This window comes from Falco biarmicus, chromosome 1 (assembly GCF_023638135.1).
Source record: "Falco biarmicus isolate bFalBia1 chromosome 1, bFalBia1.pri, whole genome shotgun sequence".
NCBI lineage: Eukaryota > Metazoa > Chordata > Aves > Falconiformes > Falconidae > Falco > Falco biarmicus.
Window position 1 is genome coordinate 70,072,162 of NC_079288.1, and position 13,975 is coordinate 70,086,136.

Here is a 13,975-nt window from a genome sequence, read left to right on the forward strand (position 1 = left end):
GAGCCCAACTGTATTGGAACTTTTTGCCGCACAGAAGAAGTTAAAGCTGTAGTGCGTTATACTCTAGAGTAAAAGGATCTTTCTCTCTGAACCATTTGGAGTTGCTGGTAGTTCTGCAAGTGATGTTGAGCCTTGAGGCGTATGCCATGTCCTCAAAATCTAAACTGACTAGCAGCGTGGGGATCTAAAAGTTGTAATTGTGAAAACAACATGAAACATAAACAATTCCATTGTTAATCAATGGCAGTATTTGCTGTAAGACAGGTGCTCAAATTTAGGAGTTTAACACTAACATATAAATAAACCACTTGGTCTTGGGAATTTTTCCGATGGAAGATGGTAATCATCAGGTAAACGATCTGCCAGTTCTTTAATTTGATCTTGCCAAAACAGCTACGTTACAGCAAATGTCCAGAGTGTATCCCAAAGCAGCCTGTGTTTCACCCATCTATAAGAACTAATTTAGTCTAGCAAGCCTTCTTTACTAATACACCTGGGATGTTGGGGGGGGGGGGGGGGGAGCGAGGCGGGGGGGAGGGGGGGGGGGGCCGGGAAAGATGTGGTGAATACAGCTCCAGGTCAGGATGTCTGCTGTGAGACATCACTGAGTTTGACGAGGAATTGTTTTTGTGATCTAGAGAATAACAATGAAAGCCTGGCAGTCCACCCAGCACATATGGGCAGAAGGTCAGAGTGACTGAGGGATGGATTCGGGTGTAGCATGATTCTATCAACATGATTCCCAAGGAGCCCATGGTGCTTTTATTCATTAGCCAATGCAAAGTGAGTGTTTAACGCAGGCACTGAGTTCAGGATTTGTTTCTGAATTGTGATAAAGCCATTATGTGTATGTTACATTTAATTTCTATAGGCTAAGAAAAGCTTTAGAAATAAAAATTTCTAGTTACATGACACATTGTGCTCAAGAGACAGGAAAAAAGAAAGACAATAGTTAAGATTTTTTTATTAGACCACAGTGTTTGACTGTAACTGGGAACTTTCAGGCAACAGCAGCTGTTAATATGAAAGATAGCTACTTTGTTCCGCTCCAGCCCTTTAGTATGAGCCTCATGTTTTTGCTGAGACTTCATTGCCTGAAAGCCAGAAGTTGATGAAAGGGAAATCTCTCCTTTCTGCACATGGCCTTAGGAGCCTGACTGTCCTACAGCTTCTTTAAAAGATGCATTCCACAAAGCCTACTTTTAGTTCCATTTTATCTGGCAACTGATCCATTATTTGCATAAGTTACCCGTTGAGTTGAAAAAAAATAAATTACAACTGACCTCCTTTTTGGCCCCTTGGCCAGCTGGTAAGCGGTTTAAGGTGATGTCTTTACTTGGCAGGAGGAGCAGGATTATGTCTGCTACTGAGCTCAAGAGATGTGAAATGGTTTGGTATGCGGTGGGACCTCCGTATTAGCAGTGATGTGCCCATTTCTTCAGAGCACAGGGCCACAAGAACAGACCCTGCAGAAGTCTCAGTGGGTATGTGCTGGCTAGTTACAGTAGTGAAACAGTGTTTTATTCCCTGTGTAACTGACTCATCCATTACACATCCTTTGGTAGGCTGCTTTGCTCTATTTCATTAGCTTTTTAAACAAACTTGGTCTTTTTGAGATTTCCTGCTGTGAACTTCTAGAAATCACCCACAGATTGTGCTGCCAGCATCTCAATTTAATAGCTTGAACAGTGTGACTATTTCTTAGATCTCATAACTGTCCATTTCAGAGCTTTAAATAAAACATTAATTTCACAATAGTGAGCAGCAACTGGAAAGTGATCAGTGAAACTGTTGGCAAAGCATTGCTTTGAACCAAATGAGCCTGGTGCCAGTTCCTCATTTTTGTACCAAACACAGCGAAGGCCAGCATGCTGTATGTTTCTGTCATCTGGACATGTCCAGCTGTAGCTGGAGACACAAGTCCAAAATGGTTACAGCTATTTCTCAACTAATTAACTACCTGGCTTAAGATTTACTATCTGTAGCTCTATGATTTACTGTCTATAGGTCTGTATGAACTCACATCTAAAGAAAAGCTGGATATAGTGTGCATGTATACATGCATGAAATGCATGTTCTGTGTGAATCGTATGGCTGTTAGCAGACGTTGGTAGAGAGTAATTCAGTTCTCATTACTGAAAAGATTAAAAAATGATTGTTTTAAAGCATCACACTGTTTTCTTAGGTATCTTAAAATTTATACAGTTCTGTCAGGGTATTTGATGGTATAAAAAATCTCCAGTCAGCTTAATTTAAGATGGAAAATATACCGTAGTATTTTCAGGGGGGGAAAGGATGAGAATCAAAGCAAATGGGAGCCTAACTCAGAGAGTGGACTCTATAGCCTGGAATTAAGGCCTTGAATTTCCTACTGTGCATTGGAAAGATGAGAGGATAGGAGGAAAATATGGCAGGAGAACAAAGTTTCTCAGGAAAATGATCCAAACCCCTCACATACTAAGTGGAAACATAATTGTCATCTAGAGCTAGCCGATGGGGGATGCCGAACAGACGTCTATGCCTGCCTCTTTCAGGGTCATATGTACCAGAGCCCAGGCTCATCATATTTTGCAGGGAAAAAAGCCAACGCTGTTAAAAAGAATTTTAATGTTACTCATTGTCAGCTGAAATGATACAATTGGGAAGGCCTTTTGTGTAGAAGAGGTTCATTGTGTGGTACACCTGTCAAGAAGAGAAGGGGAGTTGTTATCACTAGGAAACTGAAAATAGAACAAAAAATGCTATAGTTGGAAAGGGGGTTTGAAGAAGCCAACAAGCATTTGGGAATCTTGGTGAAAGAAGTAAGTGACCTTATGGGTAGTGATAGATACCCATATTATTTGTTGTTCCAGAAAAAGAATGAAATAAGGCTGAGTGGCGAGAGGATAGAATCCAGTGGGTAACTTCAGTATTTTCCTTAACAGTATTTATGGTTCCACTGTATTAAACCAAAAGTTGTTTTTAAACTCCTTTCAAGAGTTTGCCTGTCTTGTATTATATTGTCTGCTATTCTGCTGAGTGATATATAAATAGCCAATCATTTTCACCTTAATTTTAAATCATTATTTATAGCTCTTTGGGACCAACATTTTCCAGGCTTTTTCTATTTCTGTGTTGAGTGGAGGAGATGAGATGAGCCTAGTGAGGAAGAGAGAGAATTTGAAAAAAAATCCCCTTAGCTATTCTTGAATTACGAAAAAAATTATGCACTTTTCCAAAGGAGGAAACAGCTCATCTTAACTTTTTGAAAACTACAGAAAAAACTATGAATTTTGAAACTAAGTAGGTCTCTAACTCAGAGAGAGTCAAAGCTTTATTTGGAGTCAAAGCATCCAAGTAAAGCTACATATGAGTGAGCACAATTTCTGAGCATGATCCGTCATGATTCCTTATATTTTAGCAAATGATATTACTACTGGATCCCTGATTGTGAAACCAGAGCATGTTCATTCCTCCTGTTTAGCTTGACCAGAGGACTCAAGTGAAAAAAAATTGCTGCTGAAATAATTTGGAGCTAGTTTTTTAGTTGCTTTTGTAAAATACACACAATAAATTCCTCCAAATCCCAGTGAATTATGAACATTTGCTGGTGGAAAAACAGAAACCTTAACGTGTATATATATAAAGTTCCCCTGGATTCTTCCAGTAGAAGTTAGACTCAGAGATTTACTCACAGTTAGTGACAATGGAGCCAAAACAGCCCATTCTGGATAAATGAGGGTATGGTAAATCACAAACGGTAACTGTTTCATTGAACCCCATTATATTTCAGGAATCTTGCAAGTTGTTCTTGCTGGTTCCAGTTGCTATAGTTAAAGGTTACTCAGTGAAGAAGCAAATGATAAGACTGCTTCTTCTCAGCTATTGTAGTTCTTTTTTCTTCTCACCTATAAAGCTTTCCAATCCAAAGTCACTTCAGACTGTAACTGAAGACTGTAACTGGTTCTTCTGGTATTGTTATTTATTTGTAGCTGTGATTAATAAAGATTTCCTCCTGCACAGTCCTTGAATTTCAGACCAGTCAACTGATTTAGTCTAGCTGCAGAGTGCATTAAGGGGTGAGAAAAGGAGTTCAGTAACGGCAGTGGGAAGGGGCTCAGGATACCTGAATGGGTACGGGCTGCATATGGTGCCTGGAGTTGGCAGAGTGGTAGGTTTGGCCAGGGAGAGACCTTGGAGTGGTGGTGGGTGAGCAATGCCTGGCTGAGAGGTGATTGTACCACTAGTCATTTTGGTAAACACAATAATCAAACTGAAAATGAACTCCAGTTGAAATGGTGGTGGGTGTCGTGTGGACTCGAGTCATCTGTACCAAGCAGCTAGTGAAGGATCAAATCATTACAAAAGCTTAGCAAAAACGATTCACACATCAGAGTGGAAAGAAAAATCTGCATGATTAGCTTTGAGTTCAAAGGGTTTGTAGAGCACAACAGGAAACGAATTCTTGTTAATGAGCTTCAGGTGTGACCATCTTTTTGGCTTGAGGGGCTGGTAGCTGGCAGTGAGGGTGAGAGAGAAAAGGAGTGGAAAGGGTAAGTTGATAACTGTCTTCTTTCCATATGAAGCTATTCTGGAGGAAGCTGTGGTTTAGGTCTTTTCTTTGGATTTTGGCTGAGGAAATGCTGTTGCATTTGTGTCCCAGTGCTCAAAGGACAAATAGTTTTTGCTGCCTTGATTTTACTTTATTGTCTTGAAACAATGTGAGAGGAGTGCTTAAATATTGTTGGTAGGAGTAGGCAACAAGAAAAACTATTAAAATTATCAATTGTTGTCAAGGTATTTAGAAACAGTTCAGAGATTTTATGTTTTGAAGGATTCCTTTTAATTGTTTATAATCAAGTCTAGCTGAGCTGTGCTTATTATGACTGTTAAACTCTTTTTTTTTTTTTTTCATGACTAGCTAGTAGCAAAAATTGCTTTTGCTGTTTAACAAGTTTTGTATGTTGTGACAGAGTGGTGTTTCCCTTCTAGCATTTAATATGACTCTAATATACTTGGTTAAAAAATTTGAGTTAGTATTTTTAGTTTTTATTGTAGATAACTATGTTATGTGTCCTATATATGTTTGAGATGCCTTCTTTATTATTTGGATTAGTTAAATACTTCAGTTACATTCACAGGATAAAAATAGATTCTCTTACTATTTAGTTTGAATTCCCTGATCCGTAGTATTATGCGGCTGTTTTGATTTGTTAACTATAATTACTTGCAACTGTTCAATGCATACAACTAAGCAAAGTCTGTGTTTGTCTCTAATAAATGAACAACAACAACAAAAAATATTACAGTAAGTAGCTAAAATTTTGGATACAACTATATATTTAAAATACAGTATCAGACGAATGAAAAAGTACTGGACCTATGTTTAGCAGTGGTAGTTAAATTATGTAATCCTATGTAGAGAAAACAATACCTCTTTCCTCTTTAAAAGTTAGTAAATATAAAATATACTAAAAATGTATCAGTCCCCTTGAAGCTTCAGCATTAGCTTTACCGAGATGGTGGTACTATGAAAACAAGAGATGATGCAATTTAAAAAGAGAAAAAAATATTAGTATTGCCAATCTTATTAACACCATGATAGAAGAAATGCATGTTGGAGTTCCCTGAAATTACACTCTATTGTTATAAATATGTCAGAGTTCAGTGACCTACTACAAGTAAGATTAAAAGACTTCTAGTTCATGGAAGCATTTATTTCTTTCTCTTATTCATAGCTTTTCATAGTCATAGCTTTAGTTTTGATGCGCTACTGTTATTTTGTTGGTACGTTAATTTTTTCACTTGAGTTCTCTTTAACTTTGAAATGTATGTTACTTTTTTAATCTGTGCCGTTATTTTTATTATTAGCCTTCTGAAACAAATTGGTAACAGTTGTCCTTCCAAGTGATGATAATTGTGGGTTTTTTTATTCCCTTTCTTGCAGGAGTGTTAGAAAAAACATGCTTTTATTCAAACGGAAGTGAGGTCCTCACAGTTAATGGTGATATTGAAACATCTGATGATCTTTTGCCAAACATGGTTGAAAACAGTTCCAAGACTGATCCCACAATGGATCTTGGTACATGGCCCTCATCCTGGACCACCACACCTTTATCCCACATTGACCAAATGAACAAGAACTCAAATATATTTAGAGAGACTTTCCAGGAAAATTCATTTGCTCTTGCAACTCAGGCCACAGTGCTCAATCCTCAACCTACATATGATGGTGCAGAGGGCTCTGAAAACAGCACCCAGATGTTTGCCACTGCAGAAGAGGCAACTTTGTGGCCTACAGATGCATCCTTTAACAACACAGACAGGATGACCGATCGCCCAGTTATAAGTCCTACCCGTCCATCTGTGTCACAAAAAATGGATCAGAAAAAAAGTAAGTTTACATTTTATTTGGCTCCACAATTTTGAGTCAGAAATTACAGAACATACTGTTGGTATGCTTCCCAGTGTGTTTGCATGAGTTCTGAGGAATGTGTCCCTTTTGGTAGTTTCTTTTGCCATGCACGTTCCATGTTGCAAGCAACTGGTTTCTTATCAGAACATTTGATCGGCCTCATTGAGGAAGATGCAGTAAATTCTTTCAGGTATGAATACTTACAATACATTCTTCAATTGGTGATAATCATGCATGCTTACCAAGGCTGAAAATGAGTTATTGCAGACCATATTCAATTTGTAGATTGAATTTTCTGTTTCTTTAATCTTACATACATGGCAAGTACTTTCTTGAACTTGGGATATAATTACAGTTACAACTTTTTCTATGTTAATGTATAAATTCTTCTCTAATTTGAAGCAGTTTCTCTCTATAGCAATAAAGTTCCAGTGAAATTTCCGAGGACTGTAATAAAAATGCCTAGAGAGAATACTAGCAATTAACTATGATTGGTTTCGGTGGTTTTTTGGTTTGACTGTGAAAGTACGTGCATGTCATTAGTGCCATGGTTATTTTATTGATTCACCAGTGGTAGTGAAAGGTTCCTTGATATTATTTTGCTAACAACTGAGAACGCTAGGGTACCATATTAAAATGAATTTGTTTCTCTTGAACTGCATGTTGTTCCTTTGCTCCTGATCCCACCAAGGCACAAAGTGAAACTTACTTGAGGTCATAGAGAGATATGAAATAGATGAAAGGAAATCGTGACCTAGAAGTGGCACACTCTATTAAATGTTTTTGTGACATTGCTATGAAATGAAAATGAAGGGATAGTATCTGACAGGGGTGATTACTTCTGTTGGATTCTGTGCTTAGTTAAGTTGTAATACCCGGTATTAGTTATCTGAGATTTTTTGCTCTGCTGTGTTTTTTTTAAGCATTCTCCCTTCAGGAATTTGTCGTCCTGTCCCATCCCATCCCTTCCCCCACTATCAAACATGCAGATAAAAGCTGGGAAACAGCTGTTACGTTTTTTTTCTTGTTCTTTCTGGAGTGAAGTAAAAGTAGGGAAAACATTTGAATAAGACTTTCTTTTTTAAAAACCTGCTACACAAGAGTTTCTTTTTGAAGGAAGTTCAGCAATAGTTTATCATCTCACACAAAAATTAGCTTTCAAAAAGAACAACTTTACTGTGAAGCAATGATTTGTCAGTATTTTCTTCTGTCTCCTAGACTGTAGTGACTCCACAGGCCATTTGTATGGTGCAGGTTTTCTGTAGTTTGTTTGCTATATGATTTTTTCTTAAACAGTTTTATCTCTTATTTTCTTCCCCTGCACCCTTAACCCAGAACAAATTTATATACATGCACACTTGTATCCTATTAATGATTAATTTATTTACCTCTTTTGGTAACTTGGTTAACTATCACTGCACCAAGGAACAGATTAGAAGCATGCTATAGATACTTCCACCTCACAGGATTTTCAATAATTACTGTAGCAAAGGACATCTTAAAGTTGTGGCCTGATGATTAACATTGAGCAAAACCGTAGGGCAATATGCTGCCTGTTTTTCTTAACCAGGTCTTCTTTGATGTGTTGTGGGGTCCAACTGTTCCTATTCTAGAAGAGGATGTGTTTGCATTGCAGTTTTAGTAACTGGGTAGATAACAGTATAAGTATATTGTGTCAGGTTCTGTGTTTGTACCCATTTGCCTTATCATCACATTTGAGATACCTGAAATTGCAGGAAATATAGGTGAAACAGTGTAAAACCTTTTCCCCTTTTCTTACCGTGTTGGAAGGAACGTTTTTGAGATGGACGTGATATGCATATATGTGTGTATGGGAGGTGATATCTTTCCTTCCTAGGATGCTGACACAGGGGCAGTGCTACAGTGGCTCAGGACGTCCTTAGGTTTAGATTTCCAAACTTCCAAATATTTGGGTTTGGTATTATATAGAAAGGCACTTGTAGAGTATGAAGGAACTTGGTTGTATGTGCTCTGCTCTGGGAAGTGCAGTTTGTTCTAGCAGCAGTATGACTGCATGTATATTCAGTAGGCATGACTACTTGGTATTCTACTGTGCAGTAGTTTCTTCTTTGTAAAGGACAAAAGATTTCGAAGATGAATTTGAAATACCACAGGTTTCTTTAAAAAATAAAAACAACAAAAAAGCCCAAATATCCCAAACTGAGATTTTTAAAGCTAGGTTTTTCTCCCCCATCAGAAACATCAGGAGATAGTGTGTTACTAGTCAACAACCATCTCAGTCTTTGATTCCACTTTCAAGTGTTTTGCTTATCTGTATTCATGTGGATGTTTCTTAATTCTGTGTGTAGGAACATAAAAAAATGTATGTATATATTGGGAGCGTAGAACAATTTGGTCTCAGAATGCCTTCCCATGGCTGTCCGAGGCACGGAGGACAGAAAGCAGGTGATTTTGATGAGTTCACAGGGCTCCTTCACTACCTTGCTTGTCCTGGCCTTTGCAAATTAACTCCTTACACTTGTCCTTGGTCTCTGATCTCAGTTTTCCCATGAAGCTTTACTTCTTGGAGTGAACTCTAAGGTAACAGAATGTGGTCTGATGTCCACAGGAAATTCCTATGTATTCTGATGTGGAGGGAGGTGGGGGATAACTGGGAGATGAGATGTAAATAAGTTTTGCAATAGTAAGCCTGGAATAGCATTTTTGAGTAAAAAGGATTTTTTGGGACAAGTAATGCTTAATGACTACATGGGAATGGTGCTAATAGACCAAATTAAGTCTCTCTTGCTTAGTGTCTGGATCCAACTGTGACCATTAGAGCATGCCTAAAGAGTAATAAACGAGGGCTAGCATACAGAGGCACTTCAACATTATATGGTAGCAGATTCCAGTGATCTGCAGTGAGTCCTGATGAGTGTTCTCCCGTGAATTTATGTAGTCGCTTTTGAACCCATGTAAAATGGAGGTTTGAGCTTTTTAGACATATATTATAAGGAAATTAATCTCCAAATGAAGTGTGAGGCTGATGTTCCATCATCACCAATGCACCAATGCAGATAATCCGTTGGTACGTTTCATCTGGTTGAAATGTGGGGAGATGAATGCGTTTCTGTTGCTTTAGTAAGCATGCATAACTTGGACTTCACACTGTTTTTATGCAGGGTGTTAGAAGACAAATGATATGTCCTACAACATAGAGACTGCCAGTGCAAAACCAACCAGACAAAACTCTCTGAACCCATTTGAACTGGCATTCGTGTGCTTTAATGTTTTTCATCTGGTGTTAGAATCCCTAGCACTGGATTTGCTTTACTGTTGAACCACAGCTTTATTAAAAGATATTAGAACACATTAATAAGAGAAATGATAAACATTGTGACCATATGGTATTCACCCAAGACTTTAAAATAACACAAGTAAGACATTGCTGAGTTACTAACTGGAGAGGAATGAAATTGGGCACATGTGACATCAATTATTTTAAAAGTCCTTGAAGCAGAAGGGACGTTCTTTGGCAGAAATTCTAGTAAAGAATAGATTAGTGGGTAAATGGAAATTCATGATACAATAAGGAAGAGATGAAGATGTTTATTTTCATTTTACAAGGGGAAGCAAAGCCTCACAAGTCTATTAGAAAGTTCTTTGAAGGATTCAGTGAAAAGGCTGGTGAATACAATATACTTACTTGGCTCTTCAAAATGCTGTTAACAAGAGTCTTCACTGATAAGTCTTACAGACGCTTTTCTCACAGACTCAATGTTCATTAAAAGACAGAAGGAAGACTCCACAGTGAAGGTTACTGCTGGAGTCATACAGGGTTTTCTGATCTGGCAAAGCACTGAATAGTCAAGTAACAACATTTCTGCTAATACAGAATTATCTGTCTAGATTGAATAGTTGGGAATCACATAAAGGTCTCATAGAGAGAGTGACTGATAAAATATTTAGAAGACTTTGTGCCAATAGGCGCAAAAGAATGCTGTAGAGTAGGGAACAACCCTAACTCTATGTAATACAATGCTGGACTCTCAGCTAGCTTTGCCACCAAAAAATAAAAAATATCTGACAGTTTGCTGCAGACAACTTTCTGGCTCCATGACTGTCAAAAAGGCAGACAGGTTGTTAGGTATCATCATGAAGTCTGGAAGAACAAAACAGAAAATCTCATTACATCAGTCTATAATTTCAGAAAGATAATAGTAGAATTGGAAGAAGCAAATAACAGGTAACCAGACCAGAAGAGACATGGAATAGCTTAGATGTGAGGAGGCAGTAAATAGGAGGAAGACACTGGTTTTGTCCTGGAAAATAGCTGGCTGAGGAGTAAGTGGTTGTGGTAGATATCCATACCTTTTTGAGTGTCCTGGTGAAATAGAACAGGGAATAGTTACTCACTGGTTTTCATTATATCAGCAGGTGCCCCCACCCCCCCGTTGTTTTTGTTTGTTTGTTATCAGAGAGTAAGTTAGAGCAAAAAAAAAAAAAAAAAGGAGACATCATGGAACTCATTGACACTGGATGATGAGAAAACTGCAAAGTATGACAATGCTTGGAGAACTTCATGAGGGGTTGGTCTGTTGGGGGCTTTTAAACATGGTAGTCCAGTGGCAACCTCTGACTTGTGAAGGCTTTTGAGATTTTAGGTTGCCAGTTGTTGTTATAGTCTTAGGAGGTTGTTCCTTGTATTTGCCCTAAATTCTTGGAGTTTTTCTTGAACATAAAATGCCAGCTCCTGCCAAAGGCCAGCTTCTGAGTTCAGTGTATCCTGTATTACCTCTCTGTTGGAAAGCAAGTGAAGCTATACATTTTTCCCGTTGAGGGATTTGAGGTTTTGTGACTTCATGTTTAAATGTTTTCTGAAGGCATGGGCCATGGTCTTAGGTTACTAGAATGGTTCATTGGAGAGTTTTATGATAGCAATAATGTTGGGAAGGGAGTCTTAGGTGAGCCAATATGTTCAGTGGTGTATATTCATGGAATTTAGAAGCATATGCAGTAGTGTTCTGTTCATCTGTCAATCAATGCTTAACAAAAAAAGAACTATATACTAAATAGTTATTATCTTAACAAATAAAGGATGTTTTTCCAAGATAAATATCAGTACAATTTTATAGGTATTTTTTAATCTTGGAAACAAAAGTAGGCTGCAGTTAGGCAGTAAAGTGGGAGACTGACAAGGAGTTCTGAAGTGTATGTGATTAAGAGATGTTTTCACATCAAATGATTTGGGGAGACAGGAAGAAGGAGAGAGAGTGAGGGGTGACATTCTTCCTAGAAAAACATCCTGTAAACTAATAGAATATGCAGTGGGACAAGAGGTATTAGTACCTGATTTTGTTTGTTCCACTCACTGATGTCTATGCATAAGTGTATTTAATATCCCTTTTTATCTGTGCCAAGTTCCTCATAATTCTCTCCTAACAGACAGTCTAGTAACCCTCTGCCATTTCACAAAAATGTTTCAGCAGAGAACTGAAACCTAACATGAAAAGTAACATGGCCAAATGTGATCATCTGCCACACCTTCCTGTGCTTGGCATCACCCCTCCCCACCCCAGCAGGCTCCAGTGCTGTGAGGAGCTGAGAGCACAAGATGCGTTCCTCAGCACAGCCCCAGAAGTTGTAGCAGGTCTCTGTGGTTCCTGAAATGGCTCCTGTGGCTTTTGTATGGTGCTGAGCAACATCGGCTTCAGCCTTGCTTTTCTAGTTGCTCCGCTGCCGTAAGTGGGAGGTGGCACTGGTGGTAGAAGAGGTGGTCTGCAGAGGGTTTCATCTGGGGAGCAGCCCGGCTGCACAACTCCAGGCTATACTGGGGAGTCCAGGGAGAGCACTGGGCCTCTAGACCTTTAATTAGGAAAAGAACTGAGTAAAGAGCAAGGTGGATAGAAAGAAGAGACATGTTTTTTCCAGCTGTGGGTTATTCAGAATGTACTTGACAGAGTGCTAGGAAAAGGCACACATCCCAAATAAGCATGGATTTGGTTCCTGTTCAGCTCTTTCTTGCGCTTGTGCAAGCATGCAAGAGGGTGAAAAAAACCATGAGCCCTAAATGGTTGCTTGGAAGGATGAAGTGGAAAAGTGCCTTTGAAAAAGCAAGTCAGTGTATCAGAGAACTTAAGTGTTTCAAAACGCATGCCATTTATTTTGCTTGTGTGCATCTTTTATTCTTTTCCTAAACAACAAATATTCTTATTATGCAGAGGACCCTTGGGTCTTTTCATATTTCATGTACATCTTTGAAACAAAGCAATTTATTTGCAGTCCCCTACTCAGCATAGAGGTTATCCTAATCCTCCCTATTGTCATTTAACGATGTTTAGCTTATACATGAAATAAATCTTTGTCTCGCCCAGCTTCTTACTTTGTAGTTGGTGTTCTGCCACTACTAGAATCTACAGAGAACTAGTCTGGTCCAGCTTTCCCTTTGCTAGAAAGGAGCAATATGAGAAACACTGTGGGGATACTGGAAGGGAAATGTCACATGGCACAGAAACAAGAAATTTCCTGCCTTGTTCTGCTCATATTAAAAACATATTTTTTTTTCCACTGAAGCTATCTGTCATGTGAAAAGCGGGTGGTAGTGGAAATCCTCTCAACCCCAGGTGTTTGTTCTGTCTATTAGCATCCCAGGAAAGCAGAGACCCTTGTGCCTGACCAGCCTGTCAGCATCCCATTACAGGGACCCTTCACTGAATGGTCCCACTGGATCGGAGGGCGATTCGACTGCCTTGTTCAGCAAAACACACCAACAGCATCAGGGGGACCCCTCAGTGGGTCTCCCCACTTTATTTGAATGTGATACCCACTGCCGGCAACTGCTAGTGCCCACAAAGGACTAACACTAACAGTTTACAGAATAACACTATTATAAAATTATGACAAGTTAAGGTTGGTGATTGCTGGTGATAGGGGCTGTCTGCAGAAACAAGCTTGAAATGATACACTACCAAACTGTATACAACCAGAACCTTAACTAACTCATTCTGGCTGTCACTAATTATGTAGCATGCATGAGTCAAAGTTCTTAGCCAATAGGCATCCCTGTTGGGGGGACAAGGCAGATTCAGCCCGTCGACTGATCCCAGAAGTTACGATGGGATCTTCCTCTCTCTTCTCCCCTCATCTGTCCACTTCTTATATACTTCTAGTATATTGTTCATCATACACAGGACGGGTTACAAATTTCTCGCTTCTAATGCAAATAGTACGCATCCTCAGATAGCGCTGCTGAAGTTCTCTGCTAACTGCGCATGCTCCTCAAGCGGGGTTTTGCCCTCTTTTGAGGGGGGGACATTTGAGTTGGAGGTCGTGATGTCCCACTACCGCTATTATCTTTGTTCTATTTTCAACTAATTTTCTGTTGATGTCAGTGGATTGCAACACTTCATCATCCTGTTTCCTCTCGTAGCCAGAACTTTCCTCACTTGAAGGCTTCTTTCTGCGTAACTTAGGTAATGGTGTTCTTGTCACTGCCTGTTCTCACGCTCCCCAGGGCTGACTCCCTTGATTAGAAGTCCCATCATTCATGACAACTTTAGAGTGAGTCAGCTTGACCTAGCTTTGTGAACACTGAATCAGAGTGGGTAATCCAGGAGTTTA

The 13,975-nt window shown here is 39.1% G+C and overlaps 1 protein-coding gene across 1 annotated transcript in view; it reads left to right on the top strand.

Moving 5' to 3' along the window:
* CORIN (corin, serine peptidase) overlaps nt 1-13,975 on the top strand; it is a 149,301-nt gene that overhangs the window by 22,142 nt on the left and 113,184 nt on the right. Inside the window, exon 3 of the mRNA XM_056357089.1 lies at nt 5,927-6,373. Within this exon, the coding sequence (XP_056213064.1) occupies nt 5,927-6,373 (447 nt within the window). The remainder of the gene's footprint in view (nt 1-5,926; nt 6,374-13,975) is intronic.